The sequence below is a fragment of the Camelus ferus genome, chromosome 6, assembly GCF_009834535.1.
Source record: "Camelus ferus isolate YT-003-E chromosome 6, BCGSAC_Cfer_1.0, whole genome shotgun sequence".
NCBI lineage: Eukaryota > Metazoa > Chordata > Mammalia > Artiodactyla > Camelidae > Camelus > Camelus ferus.
In genome coordinates, this window is record NC_045701.1 from 86,514,491 (window position 1) to 86,527,115 (window position 12,625).

The 12,625-nt window shown below is 41.4% G+C and overlaps 1 protein-coding gene across 1 annotated transcript in view; it reads left to right on the top strand.

Annotated features, from left to right (window-relative positions):
• AK7 (adenylate kinase 7) overlaps positions 1-12,625 on the top strand; it is a 66,745-nt gene that overhangs the window by 14,102 nt on the left and 40,018 nt on the right. The window contains exon 4 of the mRNA XM_014558813.2: positions 2,790-2,884. Within this exon, the coding sequence (XP_014414299.2) occupies positions 2,790-2,884 (95 nt within the window). The remainder of the gene's footprint in view (positions 1-2,789; positions 2,885-12,625) is intronic.

The window sequence follows — 12,625 nt, forward strand, 5'->3', positions numbered from 1 at the left end:
TTACAATGTGTTAATTTCTAGTGTACAGCAAGGTGATTCAGTTATACATATATGTATCTATTCCTTTTCACATTCTTTTTCATTATAGGTTATTACAGAGTATTGAATATAGTTCCCTGTGCTGTACAGTAGGATCTTGCTGTTTATGTATTTTCTATATAGTAGTTAATATCTGCAAATTCCAGACTCCCAATTTATCCTCCAACCCCCTCTTTAACTTTTCATTTTTTTCTGAAATAAGACCTAGACATGTTTTGAAGATTAAAAAGCACAGTAGGATTTAGAATAAAGAGCAGCAATTCCCTGCATTTTCTTCCATTCTGTCTCATTTAACCCACCTGTTCCTTTTAATTTTTTTCAGGGTGGGGGTAATTAGGTTTGTTTATTTATTTATGTAATGATTTATTTTAATGGCAGTACTGGGGATTGGAGTGAGGACCTCTTACACTCTGTGCACGCACTCTACCACTGAGCTATACCCTCCCCCACCACCTGTTCCTAATACACAAAAATACCTGCATCAATGTCCCTTGATTATGTTTTTCTTTTTTCAGTAGGAGGTGCTGGGGATTGAACCCAGGACTGCGTGCATGCTGAGCATGCGCTCTGCCACTGAGCTATACCTACCCCCTTGATCATGAATTTTAGACATTGACCACTGACTTCTTGCTAAGGGAGATGAGCTTCAGCCCTTCATAGGACCCCCTGTCCTGCCTCTCCTTCCCCCACACACACTGCTCCTCAGGGGAACGTAATGGGTTCTCAAACTTTGACACTGCATTTCCTTTCATAAGCTTTAAAATGTAGAGTATGTTTTATTGTTTCCTTCTTCATTCTAATAGAGAACTTTAATTAAGAAAATTGTATTATCCATTTTGTGAAAAAGTTTTCAATGTGTTATCTCCTTTTTTGAGATACAAAGTATTTGTGTCTGTAAGAAAGTATAGCCCTTGGTCAGTCATGGGGGTGGGCAGACGTGGAGTGGGTGGGGCTGTAGAGAAGAGTGGGGGGAACTTTGTCATCTTATCTGATTTACTTAGATTTGGGGGCTGTTCTGTTTTTGTTTTTACAACGAATATGTATTAGTTCTTAATAGTGTTTTATTAAAGTATTTTCACAAATTTTAGTATAAAAGAATTCTACTTTGCCTTCCGCAGATACTATCAAAGGAAGGCAAAATAGGAGAAAGAAATTAAGTATTGGAGATGCAAGAAAATATTTGCATATATAGACAAAATGTGCTGCTCGTTCACCTGTGAACAAGCAGAGCGTCTTGGACCCATTAGAATGATCGTAAGCAGAAGAGGGTAAGCCAGCGCGAAGACCTCTGCGCGTGCCGAGCATTCACAGAGCAGGCCAGCCCGGAGCGCAGCAGAGCAGCAAGGGTGGAAGAGCAAAACTAAACTGAAGAGGCAGTTTTTGCCAAGAGAATAAATGCAGAAACTAAAGGTAGCATTCACCTTGGAACTAATGTGCGGACATGGTGTTCTCAGACTTAATCCAGTAATACTTTCTCTCTCAACTTAGGGTTGGAATCCATGAGTTTCTCGGGTTCAGGATATCAGTATTTTATTGTTTTGCTTATTGTTGAAGACATCAGCTCGTGAGACTAAAACTGGACCATGACAGCTGTGTCACTTAGATCCTCCGACAATTTAATTAGGCCTCACTTTAGATTGTGTTTTCTGGAAAATTATGTCATGAGAAATATTTTAGTGAAATCATGTGCCGCTGCAAAGTATTCAAGGAGGTTCAATGCTTATACGTGGGGAGGGCCCTCCTGGGAAATAACAAACCCAAACCCTTTGGAAACCAAATCCTCACCCGTCCAGTCCACCGCTGTTCTCAATTCCAGTCCCTACCAATGGTTCATAATCAAGCCTGCTGCCTCACCAAAGGCCTCCACGCTCCGGCACGGGCTGCCCTCCCCCAGCCAGGGGGAGTGGGAGGGGTGGGCAGATTATTTCCTTCCACGAAGGCTTAAGCCAGAAGGGACTGCTTTATGTGAAATCCTAAGAGGGCCTTGCCTTCTGATTTAGGGCCTGCAGCCCGCATCCCCAGCCCTGCTGGGGCCTCTGGGTCCATTCTCTACACTGGGCGGCCATGGGGCACAGTGGGGAGACCACAGGCCAGGCAGCCAGGCTTCCTGGATTGGACTCTGCCCCACCACTTCCCTCCAGGATTCTGGGCAAACTGTGCCTCCCTTCCCTGATCTGTAAAAGCAGAGATAATAGTAGTGTCTTGCGCCTAATGGTAAGAATCCAATAAAGGCATGAATTGTTCCAGTCCTTGTCAGCTATGGCGATTAGTGACACTAGCCCTCGGATAAAGTGAAAGCAAACCAACAAGACCTAGTGTCTAGCACAGGGAACTATGCTCAGCATCTCGTAATAGCCTATAGCGGAAAAGAATCTAAAAAAGAACAGATACATACAACGTATTTATATGAATCACTTTGCTGTACACCTGAAACTAGCAACATTGGAAATCAACTCTACTTCAATTTAAAAAAAAATTTTTTTTAAGTGAAAGCACACTGCTGAAGGCAAGGAAATAAGAAGGGGCTGAAGTTTTGAGCTGGGTTCAAAAGAGTCAGGCGGCTGCAGGGAGCCGGCCAAGAGCAAAGTTGGGGATGGGGCAGTGAAACCTCAGAGGGGAAGCTTCGTGGTGTTAAGTCGCTCTTTGAAAGAGGAGTCACTTCAGGTCCCACTGGTAATTAAAAGTACACGTGATTCTGAAAACACGTTCTGCATGGATCCAAATAACGGCTCTGCCTTTTGGCCCTCCAGCCCTGAACGAAGAAATCAACCATTTCGAAAAGCGGAAGGTGTTTATTTTGGTGTCCACGGTGATGACCTGGGCGCGGTCCAAGCCCCTGGACCCGGTAAGTAGCGCGCCGGCGTTTCTTCTCTGCTGCCTTGCACCCCCGATGCCGTGCAATCTGCACGCGGACAGAGCTTTCCGCAGCTGATGGTGTCACCTTACGCTCCTGAGCCCTGTCCCGGGATAATACGCACTTGGCAAAGTTCCTGTGCTCCAAGCACATTCGATTCTAAGGGACGCGTTGTTTTACATGTCGCTTAGAAAGAAAATAATAATAATACTGCCTATTCGGCTATGACAATGCTTGCTTATCACTCTTACTTTAAATGTGTGGAAGAGCTCTCTTTTCGACTTACTGAGACCTGTATTTTTGTCATCTACATGCTTTTGCACACATTCAAAGGAAAATATAAGCAAAATACAGTGAATGTAGTATTCCCGAAATTTCTTCAGACTAAGTCCAGCTTCTCTGAGTCACACCTGCGTTCTGTCTTTCCTCACAATAACTCAGTGTGAAGCCTGAGTCATGTCATTTATTTCTGCGTCATTTCCTATAAAGCTCGTGGTTATTATTTTGCAAAAAAAAAAAAAAAGAAAAAATACTGAGTCATTCGTCTAGCATTGTTTATTTTCTCCCCTGATACCAGATTTGCATTTGCTGCTCTGCTCCAGTGCCTCTGTGCCTATGAGCCACCTTTTCACCTCAATGCTGAGTCACAGTATAATCTTTTGTTTTAATTTTTTTTTTTTTTTTTTTTTTTTTACTGGAGGTACTGGTGATCGAATCCAGGACTTTGAGCCTGCAAAGCACGCCCTCTACCACTGAGCTATACCCTCCCCTCAGTATAAATCATTTTAAAACTCATGTTAGAATCAGTGGAATATGTTATTTATAACAAGGAAATGTTTAGAGATTTAGCAGACTTATTACCTGAAAGGCCATTTATTTATTTATCTCCCCTCTCTGTGGACCAGGAGGTCCTCAAGGGCAGGGTCCAGAGGTTTCATGTCCCTTTTTAATAAAGCTCACTTACCTACTCCATTTGGTTGCCATTATCTCAAGGAGCAGGCCAGTTATTTTATTCCTGTTGAAATTCCATCATTCAGAGAGTCTAGAAAAGTGTCTGCTGCAGAACAATCATTGGTCCCTTGACTGATCATTTTGCTGGCCTGATGGGTTGTCCTCACTCCTTCAGTTATAGACTAACTCTTACTGACTTCAGCAAAGTGGGGATTTATTAACTCACATAACTGGTAAGTCCAATAATGGACTTCAGAAACAGCTGGATCTAGAAGCTCAATGTTCTCAGAACTAACCTACTCTCTTTCTCTCTCCCATTCTTTCTTTTTTCCTCTGAATAGGGTTCATTCTCAGATAATCTCTCCCCTCCTTCTGGCTCCCAGGAGCTCCCAAGCTTACATCCCTGGAGCTTCAATTTTCTTTTCCACTTTGGCCATGTCTCATCTCAGCACTGGAATATGCTGTTCATCCAGGTCTCAGGTCATGAGCCTCGCTTTAAGCCAGTCACTATAGCCAGGGGAATGCGGAGCTCTGACTGGCCACACCTGGGATCATTTACCCACTTCCAGAGGCAGGGATGATCAGCCCCCTAGACTAGATGGGCTGAGAGTGGAGAAGAGATTGTTCCCTCAAAGAAAATATGGAAAACATCTCCTGTGTTAGCTCCCTTGTCCTTTTGGCATGCCCTACTGTGGTTCTAATTTGTATTTCCCCAACGGCTCGAGATGGCTTTAAGTTAGGTTTATTAAGTTATAGTTTACACAATTCTATGAGTTCTATGAGTTTTGACAAATGCATACTGTTGTGTAACCACCACAACCATCAAGATGTAGAACTTTCCATCACCCCCTTATGATTTAGGGGAAAATCATAGAATTTACAAGGAAGTGTTTCTTAAACAAGACTCAATAATGCTAAATGATTTTTTTTAATTGACAATATTGGTGATTTGTGTCTCATTTTATATGTCAGTTTTGCTAGAGGTTTATTGATTTTTTTTTTTGAAGAACCAGCTTTTTGTTTCATTGATTCTCTCTGTATTCCTGTTTTCAATTTCATTTATTTTTGCTCTTATTTTTATTATTGCCTTTCATCTGCCTGCTTTGGCTTTATTTTGCTCTTCTTTTTCTAACTTTTTGAAGTAGCAACTTAGATTATTGATTTGAGTTCTCTCCTTTTTTCTAATATAAGAATTTACTGCTGTAAATTTCCCTCTCGGCAGTGCCTTAGCTGAAGCCCATTAGTGGTGATATGTTATTTTTTAATTTAGTTTAGTTCTATGTATTTTTAAATGTTTTGGAGACTTCCTCTTGGACCCATGGATTGCTCAGTAGTGTGTTGTTTAATTTCTAATAGTTTTATTTTTGTCCTTCTCTTACTGATTTCTTCTTTGCTTCCATTATGGTTGGAAAATATATGCTATTTGATTTTTTTTTAAAAGATTGATAAATTCAACTGCAGTAAAATGAATGAAGTATTTATGGATGAAATGATATCAAGGCTGAAATTTGCTTCAAAATAATTTAAGGGATGAAGAAGTAGATGGGGATATAAAGGAAACAAGCTTTGCTATGTAGAAACCTGAATCAAATCCCATGAAAACCTCACACAAACCCAAACCGCAAGATGTTCTATTAAATAACTTGCCTATCTTCTTTTAAAAATGACAATGAAAGACAAAAAAGGCTGAAACACTGTTCTAGAAGAAGAAGGCTAAAGAGATATGACAATTCAGTGTAATACATGGTCCTGAACTGGACTCTATCCTGGAGGGAAAAAAATGATATAAAGGATATGATTAAGACAATTGACAGAATTGGAGCTTGCACTGTAGGTTGAATAAAATCAACGTATCAATATTAAATTTCCTGAGCTTTCCTGTACTATGAATTTTCCTGTCCTAAGTTTACATAGGAGAATGTCCTTAGGAAATACACACAAAAATTTAAGAGAAAAGGGGCATATTGGATACGACCTACTCTAAAATGGTTCCAAAAAAATTAATAATATGTATATACAATTGAGGAAATATAATTAAAAGCAAAATGTTCACCCAACTTAGAAAATCTCTCCACAAGGAAGTAGAGAGAGAAAACAGCTTTACTACTGAGCAAGCATCAAACCAGAACGTCATACACATCACGCATGGTCCGCTAAGAGATGGAAAAGTTAGAGGGAAGTCTCACCTTTAAAAAATTTTTTTTTAATTTAAGTACAGTCAGTTACAATGTGTCAATTTCTGGTGTAGAGCACAATGTCCCAGTCATGCTTATACATACATATATTCATTTTCATATTCTTTTTCATTAAAGGTTATTGCAAGATATTGAATATACTTCCCTGTGCTATACAGAAGAAACTTTTTAAAATCTACTTTTATATATAGTGGCTAACATTTGCAAATCTCATACTCCCAAATTTATCCCGTTCCACCCTCTTTTCCCCAATAAGATTGCTTACTATGTCTGTAAGTCTGTTTCTGTTTTGTAGATGAGTTCATAGTGTCCTTTGTTTTCCTTTTTTTTTTGTAGATTCCAGAAATGAGTGATATCATGTGGTGTTTTTCTTACTTTTTCTGGCTTACTTCACCTACAATGATGATCTCTAGGTCCATCCATGTTGCTGCAAATGGCATTATTTTATACTTTTTTATGGCTGAGTAGTATTCCGTTATATAAATATACCACAGCTTCTTTATCTAGTCATCTGTCCATGGACATTTAGGTTGTTTCCATGTCTTGGCTGTTGTATATAGCACTTTTATGGACATTGGGGTGCATGTGTCTTTTCAAATTAGAGTTCCCTCTGGATAGGTACCCAGAGTGGGATTGCTGGATCATATGATAAGTCTATTTTTAGTTTTTTGAGGAATCTCCAAACTATTTTCCATAACGGCTGCACCAAACTACATTCCCACCAACAGTGTAGGAGGGTTCCCTTTTCTCCACACGCTCTCCAGCATTCATTGTTTGTGGACTTTTGAATGATGGCCGTTCTGACTGATGTGAAGTGATACCTCATTGTAGTTTTGATTTGCATTTCTCTGATAATTAGTGATGTTGAGCATTTTTTCATGTGCCTATTGGCCATTTGTATGTCTTCATTGGAGAATTGCTTGCTTAGGTCTTCTGCCCATTTTGGGATTGGGTTTTTTGTTTGTTATTAAGTTGTATAAGCTGTTTATGTATTTTGGAAATTAAGCCTGACAAGTTGCATCATTTGCAAATATTTTCTCCCATTCCATAGGTTGTCTTTTTGTTTTGCTTATGGTTTCCTTTGCTGTGCAAAAGCTTGTAAGTTTAATTAGGTCCCATTTGTTTATTTTTGCTCTTATTTCTATTGCCTGGGTAGACTGCTCTAGGAAAACATTGCTAAGATTTATGTCAGAGAATGTTTTGCCTATGTTTTCTTCTAGGAGATTTATTGTATCTTGTCTTATATTTAAGTCTTTAAGCCATTTTGAGGTTTTTTTGTGTATGGTGTGAGGGAGTGTTCTAACTTCACTGATTTACATGCTGCTGTCCAGTTTTCCCAGCACCACTTGCTGAAGAGACTGTCTTCCCCTTTTTATATAGCCGAGCAGATACAATCCATTAGATACATGTTTCCATGAGTTAGTTTATAGTTATTGTTTCTAGTTCTCAAGTAAGAGGACTTAACAGCACCACCTGTCACACATAGTTTGTCCTAGATCCACTGAGTGCTTGGGGTGATCGTGTGTGTTTGTTAATGGGCTTTATCCAGAGGAAAAATAAACCTTTCATATCTTTATGACAGGAAGTAGTTTTGTGACTTAGAGCAAGGTTAGGCTCCACCAAAGGTAAGCTCCTACCATCCTGGAGAAACTGGAAGATAGGGCCACTGTCTCCCTGTTTACATTTCAGAGAGATATCTCCCAGATCCAGAAAGATATTTCTTGGTAGTAAAGCCGGCAGGAGGCTTATTTTAGCTTCTAAAAAGACTCACACACATTTCAAAGAGGCAGAGAAAGAACTTAACAATGGTAAGCTTTCTAAAGTATAACACTCTAAGGAAAAAGAGAGATGTCTCTTCCCTTATGTTCAATAGGGAGGCTTAAGCCTCTTATTTTTACTTTTTATTTGTCCTTAAAATATACATATAAATAGAGAGAGAATGAGAATGTGGCAAAATGTTAAAAATTAGTGAATCTGCGTAAAAGACATTTAGGGGTTCTCGATTATTTTTGCAGCCTTCCTGTAAATTTGAAATTATTTTCATGTAAAAAGTCTGCAAATAAATAAAATGTAGTAGAAGCACCCTGGAGCAGAAGAAAGCCCAAATGGAATTTCTGTTTTCCCTGTGTAATTAACAGTTTCATGAATGCTCGGTTCTGGGATTTTTGTTAAAATCACAGGTGGTCTGTAATTATCAGTTAAGCTCATCTAAATCTTAGGACAGAACTTCCGAGGATCTGGGATGCTCCAAACACACAGGTCAGCACAAACATTGAAGGAGACCATTTGAGTGCAACTGTGTAACGACTTCCTTTAACACCTATGAATACCTTTCCCCAGAGATGCTCACGGCTCCAGATGAAGTCGTGATCGGAATAGAAGTTTCAAGCCTGAAGGTGTAGCTTTCCTTAGAGTCTGGCCGTAGAGATTACTGGCTCCCCTTCTAGGGAGGTGGGGAAGCAAACTGAGCCCAAACTGCTCTTAAGGCAGGCTTGTCCCCAACAAATTAATCGAAGGATGTAGAGCAGAGGAAGATCTTGGCATCAGTTGGAATCAGGGACTTTTGGTTGCAAGTAACAGAATCCAGCTGGAAGAAAGAGGAAGTTGTTAGAATGATATGAACAATGTCTTATAAAAATCCATGGACAGAGATGCTGGTGGGTGTCAGAGATTGGGGAACACAGGAAATCCTCTCTAGAACCTCTCCTCTCTGCTTGTCACCATCATAGGAAATCTCAACAGCCAATGAAACCTGTTTTGAGAAAAGTCGGGGACACTGACAAGATAAGTTGGGAAAAATCATTGTGAACTCATGACTCTAAGAAAGATACATCTTCAACTCTGTCATGAAAAACAGCCCACTCACAGCCCTTCTGGGCATCCCTGGACCACAAATGCGTCTCTAACACTGCTTTCCAGCAAAACTAACTCCAGGACACCGTGGGAGGGACCTGATTTCATGTCTCGAGTCAATAAAATTCTGGGTATGCCTGCAACATATTTTTGATGCTAGAAAGCCAAGATATTTTCAGAGATGTCATGAGCTGTGCAGAGAGGGTAGAGGGAGATCCCCCAGCTGTGAGAAGTTGAGCATCACAAAAATAATGACGTGTATTGGATATTCTCCATCTTTCCATTCACATCCAACCTCCACTCTTCTGCACCCTGCTCTGACTTCCCAGTCTAGATCAGCAAGCATCCTTGCCCTCTGCCTCCCATTGGGTTTGGCCATTGTGGAGTACCAGTGAGAGGGTGGGGGAAATGAGAAGAGTGAGATCAGAGAATTAACCTCCCAACTCCCTTCTGCTGATGCTGCTGGCAGGCTGAACCCATCAACCGCAGTCATTGCACCTGCCGGGAAGCCCTCTCCACCCTGCTCACCTCTAGGTCCCAATTCTCACCTGCTCCCTCTACACTTTGGGACGTAGGAGTGGTGCAGAGCGCCCTGTTGCTGGCTCCAGGGCGTGTGTGAGTTCCCTCCACCTGCCCACATCTTTGTAAATAGCCCTATTATTGAACCCTCCTCAAATTACCTACCTTGGGTGTGCTGTTTGTTTCTTGCCAGGATCCTGACTGATACTTCCTGGTTCACTGAAATCAGTTGAGCTTATGAAAAGGCCATGACTTCGTTATGTGACTCAAAAGACAAAAATGAGTCCTAGATTGGCGCAGATGCTGCCAGTTTCCTGTCACATAGCCATCCTCCTGTCTTCCCAGCAGGATCTTCACATGTTCAGGTGTCCACACTGTCTGTGAGACCCGAGGAAGGAGGTCTCCAGCCCCAGCTCCCGGGGAAAATCCCAATTAATCCAGACAAGCCATGGTAGCCCCATTCCCCTTGCCAACGATTGGCTAAGGGTGGGCACGCAACCCAGTTCTGGGATTTGAGGGTGTAACCACCAAACTATCCCCAAACGTAGGCTGTCTTAACCACAGTGGAAGTTTATTTCTTGCTCATATAAAATGTACAGCGGGTGTTCCTGATGAATAAGTCTCCTCCCAACTCTGAATTGAGACCCAGGCTCTTTCCACTGGATGGCTGGGCCACCTTTCAGAATGACCTCGGGGCCACCGAGCACGTCTCCATCAAGCCTGTGGAGAGGGAGAAGCACAAAAGTGATGCACAAGCAGCTTTATGAGCCAGGCCTGGAAGATGTGTGCATCGCTTCTACAAATCCCTCTGACTAAAACCCAGTCATGTGGCCACATCCAAATGCCAGAGAGCCTGGGATGTGTGGTCCAGCTCTGTGCCCAGGAAGTCAGTGGGTCCAGTCAGAGAGGGAAGTGGGCCAGGCAATTGCTGGGAAGGGCTCATCACTGATTAAGAGAGACTTCAAGCAAGATGCAGCCTTTGTCCCTCTGGGGATGTTGTCATGCCTGGATGTGACCTGTGGAACTGATGCTGCCAGTCTTGCTGTGAGCTGGGAGGGGACGGCCACACACTGAGGCAGGTAGAGCTAAGAGGGCACCTGGAGGGCAGAGAAGATGCCCATCACACAGTGCCTGATTGTGGAACGTTATTCATGGGCAATAATGAATCCCCTCAGTGCTTAGGCTATTTTGAATTTGATCCAGCAATCCCACTCCTGGGCGTATATCCAGAAAAGATGAAAACTCTAATTCAAAAAGATACATGCACCCCAATTTTCATAGCAGCACTATTTACAACAGCCAAAACATGGAAGCAACCTAGATGCCCATCGACGGATGAATGGATAAGAAGTTGTGATATATATACACATATATATACACAATGGAGTATTACTCAGCCATAAAAAGAATGAAATATTGCCATTTGCAGCAACATGAATGGACCTAGAAATGATCATACTAAGTGGAGTAAGCCAGACAGAGAAAGACAAATATCATATGATATCACTTATATGTGGAATCTAAAACAATGACACAAATGAACTTTATTACAAAACAGAAAGACTCACAGATGATAGAAAACAAATGGTTTCCAAAGAGGAAAGAGGGGGAAGGATAAACTGGGAGTTTGGGATGAACAGATACACACCACTATATATAAAACAGATAAACAGCAAAGACCGACTGTACAGCACAGGGAACTATATTCAATATATTATAATAACCTATAAAGAATCTGAAAAAGAAGATATATATATATATATGTGTATAACCAAATCACTTTTTTGTATACCTGAAACATTGTAAATCAGCTACGCTTCAATTTAAAAAATGAGTTTGTTTTTTGTTATTTGTAGCCCAAAGCACCTAAACAAATACAAAACTGTATATAAAGCAGTTTTAACACAAAAGAAGGATGCATATAATAGAATATTTTCATTTGTATTACATAATTTTAATAAGTAGGAGAATCTTAATATATATGGGTTTTTTCCCCTTAGTATCTGTTTTAAAAGTATAGCTATGTATTTGTTTTTTTTTATATTGAGTAAAGAAAGGTGACCAGAGGTGACACTGACTGAACCAAATAGCCCAGTCATCACACATAATAACCAAGTGGGAAGAGAGACCGGCAGGTGATCCGAACGGCGGTCAGACACAACGGCCACTTAAAAAGAGGGTCCAACAGAGAGTCTTAAAACAGATTCACCCAGTGTCCTTAAAGAAGGAAGGTCACTCTGCAGAGTCAGTTCTTCAAGTCCTGGGAGAATAAGGTCTCAACGAGCTCTTTGTGTAATGAGATGTGCATAAGGCAGGCGGTTTCCAAGAATGTTAACAGACATCAATATACAGGAACGAGAGGGTCCTTGATGTGATGCCGACAAAACGGAGACTCATCACTTATTGGAAAAGCAAATGATACAAATAGTTGTAGGAAATTAGAACCTATATGAAAGACACAAGTTTAAAATATATTTTATTGGTTGTTTATTTGTGACAAGTGAAATTTAAGGACTAAAGGGAACACAGCCCAAGGACCAGTGAGCAACAAAGGTTCGAAATGTATAAACTGGGTCTCTGTCCCAACCTGCAACGGAGGTGACAACTGCAGCCCAGGCTGGCTTGAATTTCTGGGCTGCAGTGGCAGCTGGCCAGAGAGAAGGACCTCCCGTTTCCTGTCACTCCCAGGCTCAGAACATCTGGGGAGAGACTGACTGGCTGTCCAGACCTGTGGCCAGCGAGCCAGGTCACCTGGAGTGTGACCATTCCAGTCTCAGCCGCGAGGACTGAGGGAGGGGCAGGCTTCCGAAGAGGGGTCCCGGGCAGCTGGTCACGGGGAGCAGGAAAGTCAGGTGGGCAGCTGGCCACTGTGTCATATTCACCAGGGCTTGGGAAATGCTAGGACTTCATCCATCCTGAAGGCAAAGCTGATTACAGGCCCCGTGGGGGTAGGACGCCAGAATTAGCAAGTAAAAGCATAGGACACCCAGTTAAATTTGAATTTCAGATAAACAGCAAGTAATTTTTAGCATCAGTATATCTCATGCACTATTTAAGACATACTTAAGACATACTTGAAGAAATATTCATTTGTTTATCTGAAATTCACATTTAGCTAGGTGTCCTCTATTTCAACTGGCAGCCCTACCTATGAGCCACTGGGTATGTTTAAGAGATCCACTGATTTATGAACATGGCATCACCACCATTTCAG